General features: G+C 37.2%; 1 protein-coding gene across 2 annotated transcripts in view; it reads right to left on the bottom strand.

Annotated features, from left to right (window-relative positions):
* Fchsd2 (FCH and double SH3 domains 2) overlaps positions 1-24,198 on the bottom strand; it is a 184,450-nt gene that overhangs the window by 42,743 nt on the left and 117,509 nt on the right. Inside the window, exons 9-11 of one of the 2 annotated variants that reach the window (XM_021198412.2) lie at positions 8,816-8,938; positions 1,646-1,741; positions 9-80 (exon numbers count right to left, since the gene is read on the bottom strand). In XM_021198412.2, the coding sequence (XP_021054071.1) occupies positions 9-80; positions 1,646-1,741; positions 8,816-8,938 (291 nt within the window). The remainder of the gene's footprint in view (positions 1-8; positions 81-1,645; positions 1,742-8,815; positions 8,939-24,198) is intronic. The other variant, XM_021198422.2, reaches the window with a different exon arrangement.

The raw sequence follows: 24,198 nt of genomic DNA, 5'->3' as shown, positions 1-24,198 counted from the left end.
CCGTATACCTCAGCTATCGTCATTCTCAGAGCACTGACAGGGGAGAGCTCAATATCCACCAGTTGGGCAGCTTTTAAACTCTGCCCAGTAAAGATTGCACAAGGACAGAAAACAGCAAAGAGTTAGAATTTTAAGGCAAACAGGGACATAACAGCTAAGATCATTAGCACAGTGCCTAGAAACAAAGAGAGGTCTCAGGGCTATAGCTGAGCTTTGGAAAAGTGAGATAAGAGTCATTATTCTAACTTTCTGATTGTAAATGGTCAAAGAAAAAAATATCTCAAATTGGTCAGAATTTTAAGTTTGTCAAACTTGATAAACTTGTTTATATTATGTGTCTTCTTTTTCTTTTAAAAGCTCCATCTTATTTTGTAGCTCATGTTACCTTAGACTCTTAAACTCTGAGGCAATTCTCCTGCCTTAGCCTCCCAACTGCTGGAATTACAGGAATGAGCCACCACATAGAATCATATCCTGTATCTTCTAACTTTCTGCCTACTCATTCTAGGCTTCAGAAAAGTCAAACTCTTAAGAAAATGTCATTGAGTCATTAAGCGAAGCTGAGTGCTTTTAAAGGGAGAATACACTAGGGAGGTAGCTTAGCAACAGAGCAGCTACCCAGCATGCACGTGGCCCTAGGCTTTATCCCCAACACTGACAAAAAATAAAAATGAGTAAAAATTTAAAAGGAGAGCATTACTATAAAGAAAAAAATTACTATATAAAGAGAAATAAGGATTTCCTCAAATTCTTCCATAAAATGTTATATTAAACACAAAGCTATTTAGAATGTAAGGGGGGAAAAACTTGGTATGATGGCTCGCACTGTAATTCCAGCACCTGAAAGGCAGAGTCAAAGATTTCTGTGAATTTAAGGACAGTCAGTGCTACAAAGCTGAGACCTTATTTTAGAAGAAAAAAAAAAAGTCAAACATATATCTATTAAACTCTTGAACTATATACAAGTTCTCTAGGTATTGACTCTGAATTTAAGACTTACAAATATACTTTGCTTTTGTCTTAACTTGCCTACTTTAAGAGAATATGCTAGATATGTTCATACATGTCTTATCCTTTTGTACTATTAAATTTTGTATTTTTATTGTCAAAGTAATATTTTTTGTTTTCAAAAGTCAAATAATTATAAACATTTCTAATAAACTCAGAAAATTATGACCATCTGCTATTTTAAAACTGCCCATTGGGGCTTAACATTGATAGTTTTAACAATTTAAAATATGGAGGAAGCTGACAAAGATCTATAATTTATATAAAACTAACCAAAATATTTTCACACACATATTTATCATCCCATTTATTAATTCTATTCTGGTTAAAATTTAGTCACTAGTTGGTTTGAACGATATAGTATAAAGAATTTCATGCCCAGAGAACATAATTTGTACTTGAAAAAAATCTACCGAATACATTTTCTTTTCTGGTTGTTTTTAGATTTCTAGTAACTTGATTTACAGAGTGGAGAGTTATTTAGCACAAAGACACTGGGGATGCAAGCCACACTAAGAAAGGATGGATGTGGTTTCTCTGTACCTTTACAGTCATTATAAAATTAATGAGACACACTCAGCTTCTGCGGCTTATTCAAGCACAAATAACTAGTAAATGAAGATGAGAATTCCCTTACAGTATCACTGTCACAAGGCTGGAACTGGAAGGGCTGAGGCTTGTGAAATACAGCATTCTCTTGTAGAAACAGCTGAAGGTTATAGTCCCGTACCACCTAAAGACAAAACAGGAACCTGTAAATTATAAGTCAAGTTAAAATGTCCAGTAATTATATTCTAAAGTTTAGAGTTTAGGGGTTGGCCAGATGGCACACTGGGTAAAAAGTACTTCCTGTACAGGCCTGATGGCCTGAATTCAATCACCAGAACCCAGGTAAAGGTATAAAGGGAGAACCAACCCCACAGGCTTGTCCTCTGACCTCTACAAGTATGCTATAGCATGCCTCCCATCATATACATGTGTGCACACAAACACACATCATACCAAATAATGATAAATTTTAAAATGTCTGAAGTATATTTATTCATCTATTTTTTTCATTTACTTATTTTTGATACAGAGTCTTACTATGGAGCTCTGGCTATCCTGGAACGTACTATGTAGACCAGGCTGACCTTGAACTCACAGAGATTCACCTGTGTCTGTCTTCCAAGTGCTGGAATTAAAGCCATGTATCACCATATCTGGAATTATTTTCTTTAAAATAAATAAACAATAATTTGTTTTATTTTTAATTATATGTATATGTGAATGTATATGTATGGGTTTGTGTACCTGTGAATGCAGGTCCCCATGGAGGCTAAAAGGTGTCTGATACCCTAGAACTGGCATTATAGGCAGCCTGAGGTTAGTATTGAGAACCCATCTCAGGTCCTCTACAAAATCACTACTTGCTCCTAACCACTGAGTCATCTCTCTCTATCCCCTCTGTTATTTTTTAAACAAATAAGAAATCTTCCAATACTATATGGTCAAAAAGAAATAAAAATGTTACACATCTTACTTTTTGTTAAATTGAATTCTTATGTGTCTGATTTTTCTCAAGAAGGTACTTTCTCAAGAAGGTATTTCTAAATTTAAAGTACTAGTTTAGACACTATTCTGGATTAGGATACCAAACAAATAGTATGCAATATTTTAGGATAAGAAGATAGCAACTATATAAAACCTTACTGTGGGCAGTGAGGCAGGGGATGGTGGAGTTGAAAGCACAGAGTCCCTCTTGGTTTCTCCTAGCTCATCTTCTTTTAAGAAAAGATTTTTTTTTTTATGTGTATATGGTTCATAGGTCTCTTAACTCTGAAAGCCAACTCACTGCGTGATACACCGTGAGAAAGGCTAGGCGTGAGCAGTATTTGACTGAACACACTCTGAGTTCTACTTAGCCACTGTATGCCCTTCACTCATCCTTTATTTGCTGTGCATCAGAGATCATTAAAAACTGGAAAAGAGGTGCAACTCCACTCTACTGCATATAGTTATACATTTAGTGTCCTTTGTGAAGATCAAATCCTTGCCACTTAATAGTAAGGGTATTTCAATACTCCTCAAACTATTCCACAAAATAGAAACAGAAGGTACTCTACCCAATTCGTTCTATGAAGCCACAATTACTCTGATACCTAAACCACAAAGACCCAACAAAGAAAGAGAACTTCAGATCAATTTCCCTTATGAATATCGATGCAAAAATACTCAATAATATTCTCGCAAACTGAATCCAAGAACACATTAAAATGGACATCCATCATAATCAAGTAGGCTTCAATATATGGAAATCCATCAATGTAATCCACTATATAAACAAACTCAAAGAAAAAAACCCATATGATCATCTCATTAGATGCTGAGAAAGCATTTGACAAAATCCAACACCCATTCATGATAAAAGTCTTGGAAAGATAAGGAATTCAAGGCCCATACCTAAACATAGTAAAAGCAATATATAGCAAACCAGTAGCCAACATCAAACTAAATGGAGAGAAACTTGAAGCAATCCCACTAAAATCAGGGACTAGACAAGGCTGCCCACTCTCCTTACCTATTCAATGTAGTACTTGAAGTCCTAGCCAGAGCAATTTGACAACAAAAGGAGATCAAAGNGATACAAATTGGAAAAGAAGTCAAAATATCACTGTTTGCAGATGATATGATAGTATACTTAAGTAACCCCAAAAATTCCACCAGAGAACTCCTAAACCTGATAAACAACTTCAGCAAAGTAGTTGGATATAAAATTAACTCAAACAAATCAGTGGCCTTCCTCTTCACAAAGGATAAACAGGCTGAGAAAGAAATTAGGAAAACAATGCCCTTCACAATAGTCACAAATAATTTAAAATACCTTGGTGTGACCCTAACTAAGGAAGTGAAAGATCTGTGTGATAAGAACTTCAAGTCTCTGAAGAAAGAAATTGAAGAAGATCTCAGAAGATGGAAAGATCTCCCATGCTCATGGATTAGCAGGATTAATATAGTCTCTTGGGTATTCTGAGCTTCTGAGCTAATATCCACTTACCAGTGAGTGCATATCATGTGTGTTCTTTTGTGATTGGGTTACCTCACTCAGGATGATATACTCCAGATCCATCCATTTGTCTAAGATTTTCATAAATTCAGCCGTGCGTGGTGGGGCATGCTTTTAATCCCAGCACTCGGGAGGCAGAGGCAGGCGGATTTCTGAGTTCGAGGCCAGCCTGGTCTACTGCTTGTGGACGTTGTACATCGTGGTGCGCACTAGGCTCCGCACCACGATGTACAACGTCCACAAGCAGTAGGTTCTTTCCAGCTTCTGGTTATTATAAATAAGGCTGCTATGAACATAGTGGAGCATGTGTCCTTATTACATGTTGGAACATCTTCTGGGTATATGCCCAGGAATGGTATTGCTGGGTCCTCAGGTAGTACTATGTCCAGTTTTCTGAGGAACCGCCAGACTGATTTCCAGAGTGGTTGTACCATCTTACAATTCCACCAGCAATGGATGAGTGCTCTTCTTTCTCCACATCCTTGCCAGCATCTGCTGTCACCTGAGTTTTTGATGTTAGCATTTCTGACTGGTGTGAGGTGGAATCTCAGGGTTGTTTTAATTTACATTTCCCTGATGATTAAGGATGTTGCACTTTTTTTTTTTTGGTGCTTCTCAGCCATTTGGTATTCCTCAGTTGAGAATTCTTTGTTTAGCTCTGTACCCCATTAATAGGGTTATTTGGTTCTCTTGAGTCTAACTTCATGAGTTCTTTGTATATTTTTAGTACTAGCCCTCTATCAGATAATGGTATTGTGTTCTACAAGTTTCCATTTATTTCTAGTTTGCTGAGTTCTTGCTTTGACCACAAGAGTATTAAAATTTGTAAAATGTTCTTTTTCATATCCATTTTTTTTATTTGTTTGTTTTGAGACAAAGTCTCACTGTTATATAGCTCTGGCTATTCTGGAACTAGCTATGTAAGCCAGGTTGGCCTCAATCTCACAGGGATCCACTTGCCTCTGCCTGTCTGTTCTTGAGTCATGGGATAAAAGATGTGTGCCACCACAGCCAGCTTTTCATATCCACTGTAATGATCATAATTTTGCTCTTTAATTGATTAAATTCACTTTTCTGGTTAGTTTTCAAGATGATATATAGATAGATAGATAGATACATACATACATACATAGATACATAGATATAAATATGTATGTATGTATATATATATACATATACATATATATATATATATATATATATATATATATATATATAGACAGTTTTCAAAGAAATACAGGATAAAATTGTCAAGTTATGACCTGTTTATTCAATGAGCTACACTACTAATTGGTAGTGTTATCTTTTGCAGGCAGAGAGCAGGCACGTAGAAACACAATATACAGGACAGTAGAGCTGCTTTTGGAGCTACCATTCTAGAAAAAATATCCCTGGCAACATCTGCTTCAGTTACATATACAAAGCATTTCATAAAATATTAAGGAGAAGAGCAGGCTTCATAAATAATTAAAATTTAATAGAAGCTCCTAGGGCCAGCTGTTTCCATTTACGGGATGAAAGCTATAGAGAACACTTAAACATTTATATATGTAGTGTCTGCATGAATTACCCTTACAGCAACCTGGGACTATGTTACGCTGTTATTAAGTGGGAAAAACAGATTTCTACCCAAACAAATAATAGTGTAGAATAAAAAAGTCAAGATTTTTAAACATTCCATTCAGTTAGCAATCTCTGGGCTGCCTTCTGAACCATAACAGAACAGCATAACGAGCTGTTTGTAACAGAAAAACAAACACATGGTATAAAACTCGTAGGTGTGAGCTCTTCTCGCTTACAACAACAGGGCACATCTCTAAGCTACATCATTCATATTGAATTTTTATTCCTATCACTTCCAGTCTTGACATAAGAGCATCTCATTTACACCTCACCCCCAGGGAGAGGCTCCTGAGTGAAAGCAAAAAATAAGAGCTTATCTCTTTGTATCCAAAGTAGTTCATAAATTCTTAATTCATTTTCAGTAACAATAATATAAGAAAAGGAGATTAAATACCACTGTAGAGTAAAAGTACAGTAATGGAAGCACTGTGTGTGACAGAGAGAGGAGGAGAGAGATACAATCTCAGGCTCAGTCTGTCTTCTTTTCTATAAAACAAATATGGGATTCACAATGTAAAAAACACTAAGAATACCCAGATCAAACACATGCACAATTATTAGCCAGTTCTCATGCCTACATATTTTTTATTACTTTTATTTTATTTTATTTTTTTACAGTCTAGTCATTGTCCCCATTCTGGATGCCTACGTATTTTATAAACTAAAAATAGTGAGATTTTCTTGAAAAAAAAAAAAAAGAAATTGCAAAGAATCCTGCCAAAAGATAACCTGACAAAATTAGAATAAAAACATATTACATTTTCCAGTAAAGCTGGAAATGAAAAACATCATCCTGTCACATTCCCACTGAATGCAAAATTCAAGGAGAAGATGGAGAAATAAGAATAAAAGTTTCTCATATCAGATTATAGTAGTAGGGTGTGTGTGTTTGTATTTAATTGATTGAAAATAAGAAAAATAAGTTTTTCAAGAAAAAGCAAGAACACTAAAGAATATAGAAAGAAATACTTTAGATAAAGTAATAATTGAGGAAACAGATCACTGAAAAACAAAACAAAAAGTATCTCTGGCAAAATTAATAAAACTGACTGGTAAGTGTCACCAAAAATAAAGTGCAAGCACAGCAACAAGGAAGATGGCCTCAGAGACACATGGGCTCTTAAAAGATGGGTACCACCCTATCTGGTGAGTGGACAACTCTATAGGAAAATGAACACTGCCAAGATGTACTAAAATACAAGAAAAGATGAAAAAATTTTCAGAAAACCCAAATTGACCATTAAACACTAATTTTTATTTACAGTAGTCAAAAACCATTATTATGCAGAAAGAACAAAATCAGTAAGGTTTTATAGACATTTTGCTCCAATATTATCTTATGATTTTAAATACATACATTAAAATTAAAATAACTAGCTAGATTAAAGGTGTAGTAGAGCACACCTTTAATCCCAGCACTTCGGAGGCAGAAGCAGGTAGATCTCTGTGAGTTCAAGGGCAGCCTGGTTTATATATTGAGTCCTAGGCCTATCAGAGCTACACTGTGAGACTCTGTCTCAAAAACAAAGGAATGAATGAATGAATGAATCAATCAATCGACTAAAAAGATATCCACAATGAACACCTGTATACTTACTACTACAACTCCAAGATTAAATTTTTACTTCTTTTTCTTTCAAAAACATATTCATCTACTCATCCATCCTTCTTTCTACACATCAATGCTTTTACATCTTTTTTTTTTTTTTTAAAGATTTATTTATTTATTATATGCAAGTACGCTGTAGCTGTCTTCAGACACTCCAGAAGAGGGTGTCAGATCTCATTACGGATGGTTGTGAGCCACCATGTGGTTGCTAGGATTTGAATTCAGGACCTTTGGAAGAGCAGTCAGTACTCTTAACCACTGAGCCATCTCTCCAGCCCCATTTTTACATCTTTTATGGGTTCTGGGAACTTGACATCTTAAATACATTTCCTCCTTTAAATTTTTAATGTAGATTGATTGATTTTACAAGGTTGAGTGTTTTGCCTGTATGTATGTGTTATGTGCAACATGTGCATGTCTGGTACCCATGGAGGTCAAAGAGGGTGTCAGATCCCTTTGACCTGGAGTTATAGTTGGTTATAAGCGATCCACCACATGGGTGCTGGATCTGAACCTGTACCCCTTGAAAGAGCAGTAAGTACTCTTAACTGCTGAGCTCCTTTCCAGCCCCCTTTATTGTGTTTCTATACATACAGTCAGGAGTTCAGGTACACTGAAACAACAATACTTGCACTGGGAAGTGTTTAGGATAAAGAATCTGTATGCTTTTCTCATTCCTGTCTTGTGAAAATGGATACCTTGATTCCTAAACAGTTTCTAAAGACATTACTCAGTTCTCATTCTCCTTGATGGAAGGAAGGAAGGAAGGAAGGAAGGAAGGAAGGAAGGAAGGAAGGAAGGAAGGAAGGAAGGGAAAGGAAAGGATTAAGTTAGGTCTTAGAAGTAGTAGATCTAGATAGAATGTATACATTTTAAAATGCATAGAGTCAGGAAATATTTGTAATGCATTTTCCAGAAAGAAAGTAACATTTACATAATTTATCTCTTAAAGTAAAGATTCACCACCCTTAAAAATAAACATAGTTTATCTGATTCTGAGAAAAAATAATCATATTTATTTTCTTTGTATATTCAGTGTGGCATGTTGGCAAAGTTAATAGATCAATAGTTTAAATGAAAAGATCATTACCAAAGGATAACTGCATATAGAAAGTGAGTTTAATTTGTAAAAATTAAACTCCAAGGCATTGTAGAATTTATTTTTAAATTAATTATCACATGCTACATTCCCTGTGCTCATTTTTCTTACTGTCTGCATTGATAGATGACCTTGTTGTTCTCTCTAATGACTGAGTTGAGTGGATTTGAAGTTTCTGTGAGCAGGCCATTCTTCACTGATTCTTCTCAAAGGCAATATGTATGGCCACAGACTGATATCTAAGCTAGCCTGTGCATCATGTCCCCCCTTTCATTCAATTCATTCAGAAAGTGACCCATTCTCTCAATTTGTTAAGAATTTTTTCAGAACTACATCCTTTAAAACATGTTTCTACTATTATTAGTATCTTCAGGAAAGAGCTTTAGATTACAAAATGGCAATACTACTCATTGCATTAAAGATACATTACCTTGCTGGAGTTTTCTAGTAAAAACTGGAATGTATTCTGTATAGCTTGGCAAGTTTCTAGCTCGGTCCGGCTGAAGGCTATTAAATAATCCTTGAGGTGGTCATACACGTTTCCATCAAGAGCCTGAAAGAGAGGAATATTATAGAAGTCAAAAATTATGATAGAGATTTGGCACATAATTCCTTTGTCTTTAAAAACATAGAAATGTTCAATTTCAAAACCTACTAATAAACTGACAAAAGGCATAGAGCATTATGTAAGAGTATGTGAGCAGTTACTAGGGAAGTGCTGAATTTCTAATGAATAGCAACCAACAAATGGAAAAATCTAATATTGCTAAAGCTTAGGGAAAAATAGAATATTTTGGAGACAAAAACATCTAGTTTCTGATCTTTGCTTATCTGCTTCTGTAGACAATTAATGACAATTAGATGTGGGAATTTTACAGGGACTATCAGAAAGAAAGAATCCAGGCACAGAGCCTGGAACACATATACAATAAACACAAATCTCCTCCATTAGTGGTAGAATGAGGATTTAGTATATTATTTGCTACAGAGCAATCTGAGAGAAAACATAAAACGCCATGAACATTTATGCCCATGTGCTTGTCTACATAGAATACATTCCTGTTATGCACATCTTAAACAGAGAGGTCAAAGGGAAAATACTCAGGTCTCAATAATCATTCCAAGAACTTTCCTGCCATTCCAAACTATCAAAACAGCAGCCTTATCTTTTAAAAATCTACATTTTTTTTTCTTCTCATCAATTAACAAAACTGTCACGGAGTTAGTTCTGCACAGTGACTGTTGCTGCTCTCCAGTGAGAGCTCCCTAGTTCTCTCAAACACACAAAGTGCCAATGAGCTTTCTTTCATAATGGCTTGAGTACATTTCTTTGTCTGAATATAGCTGCCAACCCTTCCTTTGTTTCCTAGACATTCTAGAGGTCATTTCAGCATGTGTGCATGTGTTCTGGATTGCAGGATTATTTTTTGTTACTTCCAAATAAAATGTTTTGTTTTAGAGTTTCACTTCTACCTTTATTTTAGCGTTGGCACCTGCTTCTAGTTCCCTGGGGAGAACTATGTATATGAGTGTTCGCCTGAATGTATGTCTGTACACACATACGGTGTACAATGTTCATGGCAGTCAGAAGAGAACCTCAGATCTCCTTAGACTGGACTTACTTGTTTGTGAGTCCCTTACATGTTTTGCTATATACTAATATATTTCCTATGGCAAATTATCTAACTCAAACCTTTGACTTTTTTTTTTTTTTGAGACAGGGTTTCCTGTAGTACCACTTCAACTTGTTATACAACTAAAAGTACTTCCAACTTTCAAAGAAAATTATTTATTTACAGAAGACAAACATGCATCATGGTGCATATGTGGCAGAGTACAATTCTGAATTTTTCCTGCTGTGCTGCAGAATCTGGGATCAAACTCAGGTTGTTAGGCCTGCACACAAGTGCCTCTACCCACTGAGCCATCTCACTGGCCCACCCTTAGCCTTTGACCCTTTAGTTTCCACCCAAGATCCTAGGTATGTGCTGCCACACCTGGTTTACACAGTAATAGAAACTGAACCCAGAGATTTTTGCATGTTGGCCAAATAGTCCACTAACTGAGCTACATCTCCAGCCTGTTTTATACTTCTCAGTTGGGGTCTATTTCTGATTTCAAGTGGCAATAACTCTTTATGTATTCTATATATTAGAGTTTTGCAAGATAAATAATTTGGAAATATTTCCTCTCATTTTATGGGCTGCTCTTTTCACTTTCTCAAGTATCTTTTGAAAATGTGTTTTTAAACCAAATGGTGGTGGGATACATCGTTAATCCCAGCACTTTAATCCCAGGTGGAGACAAGTGATCTCTGAGTTCGAGGTCAGCCTGGCCTACAGATTGAGTTCTAGGACAGTCAGGACTAAATTATGAAGTCATCTAACATTGTTCTTTTGTTCCTTGAATGTTACTTACTTATTTATTTTATTTCTTGTATGTTAGTATGTTATTTATAAGAATCATGCATATAAATTTTACAATAATTATTTTTGTAGTTTGTGCCTGGCTTCTACATCAAGCTTTTAATATAAAATTGACTTGAAACAAAACAAAACTTGTTCTGAAAGCAGAGTAATAGTGCTGAATCTTCTTTCATCACTAGATGGCACCATTGAGTACTATAAACCTAGGCAGTGCAAATGCCTTAAATATTGTTTTAAACTTTTTTATTAGATATTTTCTTTATTTATATTTCAAATCTTATATCCTTTCCTAGTTTCCCCTCCAAAAATCCTCTATCCCTGCCCCCTGCTCCCCAACCCACCCACTCCAACTTCCTGGCCCTGGCATTCCCCTATACTGGAAATGCCTTAAATATAATCTTCAAATAGTTATGAACATTTTCAGATGCTGTGGTGTGTTGAGATGGAATAAAAATTTCTACCTTAAATCATGATTTTTATGAATTTGTTTTAAAAAGAGACATGTTTTCTGATACGAAGTTTTTGACTTAGAAATATTAGTAGCTCACCCTAATAATCTTGTTTGGAAGAAATAGCTCATTTTACCTATATACAAGACATGATAATATAGGTATCATGAACAAAGTGTGCAGTTTATGTAGTCTGAATGATATTGCTATTGAGTGTCAACTGTACTTAGGCATTATGCTAGCTAGCTGAGTATGAGTACCAGAAAACAGGGAAGTAAGGAGAGAAATCAAAGCTTTTAGCAGTTAACTAGCAGTGCTAGTGAGCAAACCTTTGCACTTTACACATGCAAAGCGCACACTCTAACACAGAGCTATACTGCTAACCTTCCAAGTACTTTCGTTATTTCTTAGCAATTTCCTATTCCAGTTATTTCTGCCAACCCATTTCCTTTCAAGATTGTATTACATAGCCCTGGGTGGTCTGAAACTCACTATGAATACCAGGTTAGCCTCAGATTCACAGAGATCCGCCTGACTCTGTCTCTGGAGTGCTCAGATAAAAGGTATATGTAACCAGGCCTGGTCCTGACATCCCACTTCACACTGCAGCGGGGAGGATACCCCTGACATGTACTTTATATGACCGACTATTCAACACTCTTCCCTGGGCAGGCATTATGTTCAGGATAGGTTTTGTTTGTTTTGAACTTTACCACTGACTGAATAGTTTGGACTTGGCTTCTGTCTGCTCCCTGCACTCATCTGTTTGCCATTTCCCTTCCTTGCAACACTTTCTCTGAGCTCTCACACAAGCCTCTTCCTCATCCTCTCTCCCTGCCTTGCTCATTATTACTCAGCCTTAAGGGCTTCTCTTGATCACTGTGAACTCTGGATGTTTCATGTCTTTTTACCTCATGGCTTTACCTTGTGCTTCTGACACTTGCCTGTCTTTCTTTTGGTTCTTGAACCCTATGAGTAGGAAGGGCCATGTCAGTCTGTTTAGCATTGAATCTTGAGGGCCAAATATGGAACCTGAAATACTGACAATGTTCAGCAAATAACTGTTTGATAAATAACGTACTGGATTAGAATTTACAGGTTTAAAACTATGGGTGAATCCACATTAGCCCCCATGACTGGAAAGCCTGATGGTATTAACAGCAAAAGAGAAACAACTGAGTTCACTAACCGTACGATGTGGAAAGTCCTACACTAAAAACAAAAGTGTGTACACACCAAATAAAACATTGCCTTCTTTTTCCATTTTCTTTGTTTGTTTGTTTGTTTTTTTATTTTTTTGAGACAGGGTTTCTCTGTGTAGCCCTGGCTGTCCTGGAACTCACTCTGTAGACCAGGCTGGCCTCGAACTCAGAAATCCGCCTGCCTCTGCCTCCCGAGTGCTGGGATTAAAGGCGTGCACCACCACGCCTGGCTTTCTTTTTCCCTTTTATTATTACAAAATAACTATAGCTTATATCAACCATATTCCAAACTATGTCTTTGGTTATATTATAAGAAAAACCTTGATTTTCATTGATAATTGATTATACATAACTAATACTTTGCCTTCCTATATTTTTATTCCTCTTCAACACAGATCAAAAAGCCTTATAGTAGACTGCTGAGACCCTCCTGACTTGGGTCCTGGAACCCTGACTAGGGATGGTGAGGGAATGAAGAAAGGACGCAGAAAACACACAGTAAAGCAGGGGTCAGACAGGGTACTACTACTTGCTACTGTGGGCAACTCAGAAGCTCCGTGTGTTCTTAGGGACTGGATGTGGGGAGGGGCTAGTCTTGTGAACAGCAGTCAGGCTGAGGCTGTAAGCATCTGGGAGGAGGGAGCTTCAGTTGCTGCTTGCAGAGGTCACTTCCTTACACACAAGACTCTGGAGGAAAGCTTTGCCTTTCCTCTTGAACCTGGCGCACATGGCAATGGCTCTGACAATTTCCCATGGGTCCAAGGCCTTGGAGTCCTTGGCATGGCTGTGCTCATGTTAATAATACACATTCACTTAGGACTACACACATTCAGGGCTTCTTCTGCTTCCTATAGTAGACAATTTTTATTTTAAAATCCATCAAGCAAATACAAATGATAATATGTTTCTTAAAATTTTAAAGTAAAAACTACTCTTTTGTTGTTGTTGTTGTTGTTTTGTTTTTCGAGACAGGGTTTCTCTGTGGCTGTCCTGGAACTCACTTTGTAGACTAGGCTGGCCTCAAACTCAGAAATCCGCCTGCCTCTGCCTCCCAAGTGCTGGGATTAAAGGCTTGTGTCACTACCGCCCAGTGTAAAAACTATTATTAAGACTTATTTTTAATTATTTGGACCTGTGGATTCTCATGGAGACTAGGGATATCAGATCCCCTGCTGGAGCAGGCAACTGTAAGCAGCCTAATGTAGTGCTGGCATGTGTACTTGGTCCTGCTGTGCCACCACCCTAACGTAGTGCTGGCATGTGTGCTTGGTCCTGCTGTGCCACCACCCTGTCCCCTTAAAGTAAGAACTATTTAAATGGTAAACAATAGGAGAAGCAAAACTCTGAAGGTATGACATGGGCATATGTGGCGATGGTACATGTGAATAGTAATTTACGTGCTCAGGATGACTTCCTGGATTGCTTCTAATACTTAAAACTTTAATAGGTAAGTTGTCCAAGTGTATCTTTCAAAACTTTTGACTACTTAATATGAGTTTTCAGTAGCTTTGAAAATTATTTTATGTTTATCAGTGTTTTGGCTGCATGTATCTATGTGCACTATGTGCAAGCCTGGTGCCCATGGAGATCAGAAGAAGGTGATGGAACTCCTGAGACCGAAATTACAGATGGTTGTGTGCCACTATGTAGGTGCTGGGAATCATGCCAGGGTCCTCTGTAAGATCAATAAGTGTTCCTAACTGTGGAGCCAACTCTTCAGTCCCTTAATACAAATATTTAGGAAAAGAATTCTGTAATACTTACATTGAGAAACCATAAGACTTAAGTCAGGACATATGAATAGTCCAACAGCATTAAAAAAAAACACCAAAAACACTGAATTTGAATGTCTTTAAGCAGCCATGTTTCTTTGTGGTTAGCTACAGAGTGAATGGAAATGTTTCTCTACGTATTCTTTCTGGTTTCTTTACTCATTCTGTGTGCATGGTCTTTAACATCTATTAAGTATGGAATACAAGTTCATAAGGGCAAGTATTCAAAATCAGAAATATGGAATTCTAGTGTCCTCTACTCAACATGTATTTTACAGGAAAAGTATGAATTTCCTGGAACTTGCTCAAAGAGGAAAATTATGATGAGCTAGGAATTAGGAGAAAAAATATGTCATTTTTTTCTAAGCATTTGATGTAATTTCCCCTTAAGAGAGAACTTTAAACAGTGGCCTCCTTATTTAGATTCAGGAAGGTCAGATTCTGTACTCAGCATTATACTGAGATCTTCCTTCAAGCTGACTAGAAAAACAAGCTTTTCTTTTTCTGAGACCACTGGGCAGTTCTAAAATAGTGCTGGGCAAAAGTCAAGGAAAGAAATATCAAGATGATAAATGTGAGCTAGCTTAAAATTAAATTAATTCAGTCCTCCTCTGCTGACACTGGAAGAAAAACACTGATGGCCAACTTGCTTTTGTTTATCTTTCTTTCAGAAGTCCCCAAATTGTAACAGTAAATAAAAAAAAAAAAAAACCTTTTATAAATCTAAAAAGAAATTAAAGTAAGTCCTGGGCTGCATTTCTTAAGTGTAAATATCTTAGCCCATGACTCAATCTGTCAAGTGTTATGAAATAAAATTAGAAATACCTTATTTAGTTTTATATTTGATCATTTTACTTAAAAGCTCTGAGCTACTTCAGGTTCTGCGAAGAGGAAGCAAATAAGATAGTTTTTGTTTGAATTACAAAGCAAAGCAAGGAAAGAGTCTAATATTGCTTTTCTAAAAGTTGTGCCCTCTACTGAGTATCCACTGGCAGGAAGAGCAATCAGGCTAAGAGATTTGCCCAACTACTGCGGCCATCTGCAATGAGCTGCAATCCTGGAAGATATAGGCTGCAAGGCCCCTACCACATACACACGCATTAAAACCCTACTTCCACCACTCAGGAATGTCACTCTAGAAAACACTCAAGCTTCTTGAACTTTCCAGATCAAATGCACTCAAAAGAATGTTACTTATAAAAAAAGATGGTAATGCCAGGCGTGGTGGCACACGCCTTTAATCCCAGCACTTGGGAGGCAGAGGCAGGCGGAATTCTGAGTTCGAGGCCAGCCTGGTCTACAAAGTGAGTCCCAGGACAGCCAGAGCTATACAGAGAAACCCTGTCTTGAAAAACCAAAAAACCAAAAAACAAACAAACAAAAAAGATGGTAATAATAAAACTGAACTACTTTAACCAGAAAACTTCAATGATTTCCCTTTTACCATAGTAAAGGATTTTAGTGACAGATTGGTTTCTGGGTCTGACTCTTTCACGAGTTGGTAAGGTAATCTTTCAGTCTATTTCCTCACCTATAAAATGAAATAATAGCTTCTCATGGAATCTGTTAAGAGGTGTTTTATGTGATATTTTAATTACCTTATTTCTTTCATTATGTTTTTAGTAATGATGTTTGTAACATGTGTCTGGAAATTACAAGTAGCATTTTATTTCAAAACAATCTGGTTTGGATTAATACAGCACAGTATTAGCAGCATACAGCAAATTAGTTCTTATATTGCTCCATTTTTCTCTCCTCTCTGGCTATTACTACTGTGCAAAAATATGTCTGCATTCTAAACCATCACAATGCTTTATACATATTGTTTTGTGCTCTCTCTTCCCCCCCTCCCATTTTGAAACAGGTTTCATGTAGTCAAGGCTGGTCTTGAACTTCTTGTGCAACTTGAATTTCTTTCCTTTTTCTTGCCTTGAGTCAAGGTCTCTCTGTGCAATCCTGGCTGTCTACAGGAAACTTGCTAGGTAGAGCAGGCTAGCCTCTAACTAAGACCCACCAGCCTTTGCCTTCCGAGGGCTAAGATTAAAGATATGTGCCTCCAGGCCAGGCCATGGACTTGAACTCTTAATTCTCCTGCCTCTACCTCTCACACACTAGGGAAAGAGACATATACTTCCACACCAAACCTTATGCATTATCTTTCAAAGCAGACCAGTATTAACCAGTCATTCTTGGGCGGGATAACTGCAACATATTGACATTTAAGTTCACAGACTCTTCTACTAGCTCAGCTTTGTTGCCAAATCCTCTCAGTATTTATCTGGGCAGTGCTGAGTAATCCAACCTAATGCTCTAACATATTAGAGAAATGCTCTGTCACTAAACTAAGCTCCAGCATAGTTATTTTACTTTGTTTTCTTTTCCAAGACAGGATTCTACTGTGTGGCCCTGGCTGCCCTGGAACTCACTCATTAGATTAGGCTGGCCTTCAACTCAAAGTTGTCCCCCTGCCTCTGTTTTCCCAGCCACTTACTTCACTTTTTAACTTTTGATTTACCTTAATCATTTCAAGATCCTTATTGATATATATATTTTTTATTTGGTAAGTCTTAATTTTATATTCTCCTTATTATTTTTTTTTAAAAAGATTTATTTATTTATTATATGTAAGTACACTGTAGCTGTCTTCAGACACTCCAGAAGAGGGAGTCAGATCTTGTTAAGGATGGTTGTGAGTCACCATGTGGTTGCTGGGATTTGAACTCTGCACCTTTAGGAAGAGCAGTCGGGTGCTCTTACCTGCTAAGCCATCTCACCAGCCCTTATATTCTCCTTATGCTCTTTAGATATAATTAATTTTAGTTTTTTGAACACATTAAAATAAGGAATTTAAAATCAATGCCTAGTAGATTTCAGGAATAAAGTTCCCCAGGGACATTTTTTTAAATTTAATTTTATTTTTAATTTATTTTTTACACTCCATATTCCATTCCCTGTTCCACCCCCATCCACCCTCTGTCTGTTCCACATCTCACATACATCTCCTCCCCACCCCACCCCATCTCCATGTGGATGCCCCCAACCCCCACCCCACCTGACCGCTAAACTCCCTGGGGCCTCCAGTCTCTTGAGGGTTAAATACATCATCTCTGAATGAACACAAACCTGGCAGTCCTCTACTGTATGTGTGTTGGGGGCCTCATATCAGCTGGTGTGTGCTGGCTGTTTGGTGGTCCAGTGCTTGAGAGATCTCAGGGGTCCAGATTAATTGAGACTGCTGGTCCTCCTACAGGATCGCCCTTCTCCTCAGCTTCTCAGCCTTCCCTAATTCAACAACAGGGGTCAGCTGCTTCTGTCCATTGGTTGGGTGAAAGTATCTGCATCTGATTCTTTTAGCTGCTTGTTGGGTCTTTCAGAGGGCAGTCATNATAGGTCCCTTTTTGTGAGCACTCCATAGCCTCAGTAATAATGTCAGGCCTTGGGACCTCCCCTAGGGACATTTTTTTATACTTAAAAACATTTTATCTATCTATCTATCTATCTATCTATCTATCTATCTATCTATCTATCTATCTATCAATCATGCACGTGCTATAATGTACATATGGAAGTCAATAAGCAACTTATAGGAGCTTGTTTTCTCATCATGTGGGTTCTGAGGCCTGAGCTCAGATCATCAACTTGGCTGCAAGTACCCTTGCCAATTGAGTCATCTCACTAGCCTGCTTTTTGACTCCTTTTTTCTTGTGCATGGACCACCATTCTTGCTTCTCTACATGTCTCAAAACTATTTTGTTAGTAATCAAAAGAGATGGAGGACACTTCCTACTCATCAAAGGGAAAAAAATCCATCAAGAGGATACCTCAGTATTGAATATCGATGCCTGAAGTGCAAGGGTATCTACATTTGCAAAAGAAACATTAAAAAAGCTTACATCACGCAGAACCCCAATAGTGGGTGTCTTAGTCAGGGTTTCTATTCCTGCACAAACATCATGACCAAGAAGCAAGTTGGGGAGGAAAGGGTTTATTTGGCTTACAGTTCCATACTGCTGTTGATCACCAAAGGATGCAGGACTGGAACTCAAGCAGGTCAGAAAGCAGGAGCTGATGCAGANGCCATNGNGGGATNTTCTTTACTNGCTNGCNTCNCCTGGCTTGCTCAGNCTGCTCTCTTATAGAANCCAAGACTACCAGCCCAGAGATGGTCCCACCCACAAGGGGCCTCTCACCTTGATCACTAATTGAGAAAATGCCCCATAGCTGGATCTCATGGGGGCATTTCCCCATCTAAAGCTCCTTTCTCTGTGATAACTCCAGCTGTGTCAAGTTGACGCAAAACTATCCAGTATAATGGGAGACTGTAATACCACTCCCACCAATTGACAGGTCATCCAGGCAATAATTAAACAGAGAAATAATGCAACTGACATTATGAATCAAATGGACCTAAAACATATCTACAGAACCTTTCACCCAAACAGAAAAGAATATACCTTCTTCTCAGCACCTCATGGTACCTTCTCCAAAATTGACCTTTTAGTTGGTCATAAAGCAAGCCTCAACAGATACAAGAAAATTGAAATAGTGCCTGTATCTTATTAGACCACTGTGGCTTAAAGCTGGACATCAACAACAACAGAAACACCATAAACTCATGGACATTGAACAACTCTTTACTCAATGATCTTCTGGATCAGTGAAGAAATAAAGGAAGAAATTAAAGACTTTCTAGAATCCAATGAAAATCAAGGCAGAACATATTTAAACTTAATGGACACAATGAAAGCAGTGCTAAGAGGAAAGTTCATAGCACTAAGTGCCTCCACAAAGAAATTAGAGAGATCCCATACCAACAATTTAAAATTATATCTGAAAGCTCTAGGAAAAAAAAAGAAGCAAACACATCCAAGAGGAATGGACTACATGGAATAAGCAAAATCAGGCCTGATATCAATTAATTAGACACAAAGAAAACAATACAAAGAATCATGAAACTAAGAGCTGGCTCTTTGAGAAAATCAACAAAATAAACAAACCCTTAGCCAAACTAGCTAAAAGGCAGAGAGACAGTATCCAAATTAACAAAATTAGAAATGAAAAGGGAGACAACAACAGACAATGAGGAAATCCAAAGAATCATTAGATTGTACTTCAAAAGCCTGTACTCTACAAAACTGGAAAATCTGAAAGAAATGGATGATTTTCTAGACAGATACCACTTGCCAAATTTGAACAAAGATCAGGAACAACTATTTAAACAGTTTCATAATCCCTAAAGGAATAGCAGTAGTCATTAAAAGTCTCACAAACAAACAAACAGAAAGAAAGAAAGAAAGAAAGAAAGAAGGAAAGAAAGAAAGAAAAGGAAAAGAAAAAATTTCATTAAAATACTCGCAAACCAAATCTAAGAACACATCAAAAGCATCACTCATCCACCATGAGCAAGTAGGCTTCACTCCGTGGATGCAGGGGTGGTTCAGTATACAAAAATCCATGAACATAATCCACCATATAAACAAACTGGAAGAAAAAGATAAACGATCATCTTATTAGATACTGAAAAATACCTGACAAAAATCCAACACCTCTTCATGTTAAAAGTCTTGGAGAGATCAAGGACACAAGGTGCAAACCTAAACACAATAAAGACAATATGAAGCAACCCAATAGCCAATATCAAATTAAATGAAGAGATGCTTAAAGCAATTCCATTAAAATCAGGGACAAGGCAAAGCTGTCTATTCTCATCTCTTTAATGTAATATTTGAAGTTCTCAAGACCAATAAGACAAGGTCAAGGGGTGCAAATTGAAAAGAAGTGAAAATATCACTATTCACAGATGATATGATAGTATACATAAGTGAGCCCCAAAATTCTGCCAGAGAACTCCTAACTCCTACAGCTGATGAACACCTTCAGCAAAGTGGGGGGGATACAAAATTAACTATATCAACCCTCTGTCTGACAGAGGGTTAATATTCAAAATATATAAAGAACTCAAGAATTAGACACCAACACACCAAACAACCCAATAAAAAAATGGGGTATAGAGCTAAACAGAAACACTCTCAAAAGAGAAATTTTGAATCTCGAGAAACCCTTGAAGAAAAGTTCGATGTCCTTAGTCATCTAAGAAATGCAAACCAAAATGACTCTGAGATTCCTCCAGAATTTTATCAGAAAATTAGGAATAGTTCTACCTCAAGACCCAGCTGTACTACTTCTGGGCATATACCCAAAATATGCTCCGCCATACCACAAGGACACTTGCTCAACTATATTTTTAGCAGCTTTATTAGTAAAAGCCAGAAGCTGGAAATCATCTGTTTCTCTTATGTATTTTCTTTGCTTTCTTCACAGACATCTGGTGGTGGTGTATATGTATATGGACCATATGTATATGGTCTGAGCCTTTTCAACCTCTTGTAGCTTTGGGACAATTTTAAGTAAATATTACATTCATAAGTAACAACTAAATTTCTTCATGCCTGCTTTACCTATGCAATTTGTAGTACTATGATGAAGAGCCTATCATGACAAATAAGATAATTAAACAGCAGTTCAATAAAATATTTCTTGAGAACTTGTTCTGTGTCAAGAACTATATGTTAAGGTTTGAGATTGGGTTTCTATATTTATTTTCAATACATGACCATGAGAAATTAACTAAGCCATAGAAATAAGCATATAACAGGATAACTTCAATTGCACAGGTTAAAGAACAGAGATACATAGACAAAATTGGAAATTTAATGTTTTCTGCGGAGGAAAGGATGCCTGTGTGTTTTCAGTACAGTTCTGCATCTCTAATCCAAGTGTCTATAGTGGAAATGTTACACTTGAATATGAAATGTCTTCTACAGAACTGTATGTTGAATTCTGGTCCCTAGCTGATGGCACTATTTTAAGAAGTGGAATAAAAATTGGGAGGAGGGGCCAAGCCAAAGGAAATAAGCACAGAAACATGACTTGGAAGGTTATTCATGGTTCTGGGTCCCTTCCACTTTCTCTGCTTCACAGTTTCTATGTGAATTGTGCTTCATCAAGTCTTCCCTAGAGATGGACTGACTTCTCTGAAACCATGAGCCCAAATTTATCTTTCTTCCCCCTTTGAATTATTTGTACCACGTATTTAATCATAGTAAAAAGAAAGTCTGACCAACACACCAAAATATCAAACACACTGAAATCTGAAGCTATTCTGTGCCATGATTCTCAAAATTTTTAATTTAAAAAAATTTTATTTTTCAAGATTAGGGAGGCTCAACCATGAAAATATCCTAAAATATGAATAATTCTCAAAGTCTGGAGCTGGTCCTCAGTACTTCAAGTAAGAGATTCTGAATCTGCAATGTTGTATTGTTTTGCTAGGTGTAGGTACACCTTGACACGAGTTGCAGAAAATACACAGTATATGGCATCATGTTTGGGTCTTTCTAAACCAGTTACTGATGTTTAGTCTCCTAAGCAACTATCGCAGGCTCTTCTTGTCTACATCTTTGAAACTTTCTTACTTCTTCAAGCCATTTTATTATGTGGCTTATGTTAGGTTAGACATCACAGAAATACAGAACATGGAATAAAATATCTAAGCAGTTAAATTCAAAGTGTTAATACAAAGTATAGAGTAAAGTGAGGATGTATATATACTAAAGTGAGGATGTATATATACTGTTATTTCCCTTACTACTGCATGTGCGTAGTAAGGGAAATAAAACTAATTCTGGCTCATGTCTTGAGGAAACATTCAAGTGTTACAACTGAGATAGAAAGAGCATTTCAGGTAGAGAAATATGCCTCAGTGCCCCCAATGACATAATTAGGTTATCTGAAGTAAAACAAGAGTACAGAAAGAAGGTAGAGCTAAAGAAGTCAAATGGTTTAGAATATGAAAGAGGACAAGCATGTGCAAACTGAAAGGCATTTATGACACAATGGATGATTTTTGGCTCTAATTTCACAGAAGCAGGACAAATAAGTTCTACCATAAGTAGGTAACAGCTTTGGCATCAGCCTTAGTCTTTGAGATTGCATTGAGAACTACTAATGATTCCACAATGACAAAAGCCCCACAACAGTAATTAAATGGATCTGTGTGTTTATGCTTATCATAAAATGTATCACATTTTCCATCCTAAAAGATCCTTTATAAAGTAGGTTACTATTTCTATGATGCCTAACATAAGCCACATACATAATGAAATGGATTGAAAGAGTGATTAAGTTTCAAAGATATAGACAAGCAGAGGTTACGATAGTTGCTTAGGAGACTGAGCATCAGTAACAGGTTTGGAAAGACCCAAGCACAATGCCATATACCTTGTATAAACAGATTTTATCAGACACATTCCTACCTATAAAATGTGGTGATCTAATATTTTAAAATATAAGTAGTGATAAGCACAGTATATGTTGAGCAAAAAGCAGTCAATACTAAAGCTATTGATTCCCACATGCACCTTGTTAATTACTATATTCTCAGTGAGTGGCACATAGATGATGATATCCAGTGGATATTTATTAAATAACTTAATGGAATAAATCATGCTATGGTTGGTGGTGCACATGAGGCACCCTGGTCTACACAGTGAACTCCAGGACAGCCAGAGTTTCATAGAGAAACCCTGTCACTATTATCTTCTATGTCTAAAATACTATCTAAAAGAATACAAGTACTTAATAATCGAACCAGAGGACTAAGGCTCAATTCTCACCACTCGTATGTCAGCTAACAGCTGTCTGTAACCCCTGTTCCAGGGAACATACTGTCCTCTCTGGCTTCTATAGGCACTGGGGCATTCACATGGTGCACAGACATGTTTGCAGGCAAAACATCCACACTCATGAAAATAAAAATAATAAAGGTTATGACTTAAAAAACAATGGTTGTGTGCTAAATTGAGAAGGGGTAGGGTATGATGTTGGCTTTAACTATCAACCTGACACAACCTTTCACCAACAGATTATGGCAGGTATAGTTTTCTACTAGGAAACTATAAAATAGAGACTAGAGGGCTAGTGAGATGGGTCAGTGAGTAAAGGTTCTTCCCACCAAGCCTGATGACGTATGTTCAATCCCATGGTAGGACAGAAGCAACTCTTATAAGTCGTGCTCTGATCTCTATAAGCACTTTGTGTTAATACAGCTATCCACACACAAATAACTAATTAAAATAGTAATATGTTTAAATGTATATAGACAAGGCTAGGGAGATGTCTCAGTGTTAAAGTGGCAGAGCTTATGCTTGGCCTACATAAAATTCTGTGTTTAATCACCAGCATCATACATAGTGGGCAGAATGATACATACCTACGACCCCAGAACTTGGGAGATGGAGGCAGGTCAATAGGAAGGTCTTAATCATCTTTGGCCACACAGTAAGTTTAAGCCCAGACTGTGCTACATAAGACCATATATATACCTTACTATATGTGTAGTCTTTACATATGTATGGTCTTCACTTATATAACATATATATATGGATAGTTACAGGCTCCAGATAGTAGTGGTGCATACTTTTAATCCCAGTACTCAGGAGGCAGAGGAAGTCTGATCTCTGTGAGTTCATGTCTAGCCTAGTCTACAGAGTGAATTCCAGGACAGTCAGTTCTACACAGAGAAACCCTGTCTCAGAATAAATAAACAAATAAATAAAATTAAGTAAATAAGTAAATAAAAAGAATCTGGCACCTGTGGCTCAGTGGTTAAAAGCATGGCTGATTTTGCACAGGATCCAGGTTTATATCCCAGCACCTACATGGTGGGTTACAACCATGTCTAACTCCAGTCTCAGGGGATTGAATGCCCTCTTCTGGCATTCCAGGTCACTACATACAAACAGTACACTTGACACATGCTTGCAAAATACATGTGTGTATAAAACTATAACAATAAGAATCTACCATTCAGCCGGGCGTGGTGGCGCACGCCTTTAATCCCAGCACTCGGGAGGCAGAGGCAGGCGGATTTCTGAGTTCGAGGCCAGCCTGGTCTACAAAGTGA

This window comes from Mus pahari, chromosome 1, assembly GCF_900095145.1.
Source record: "Mus pahari chromosome 1, PAHARI_EIJ_v1.1, whole genome shotgun sequence".
NCBI lineage: Eukaryota > Metazoa > Chordata > Mammalia > Rodentia > Muridae > Mus > Mus pahari.
This window is presented reverse-complemented; position numbering and strand designations above follow the sequence as displayed.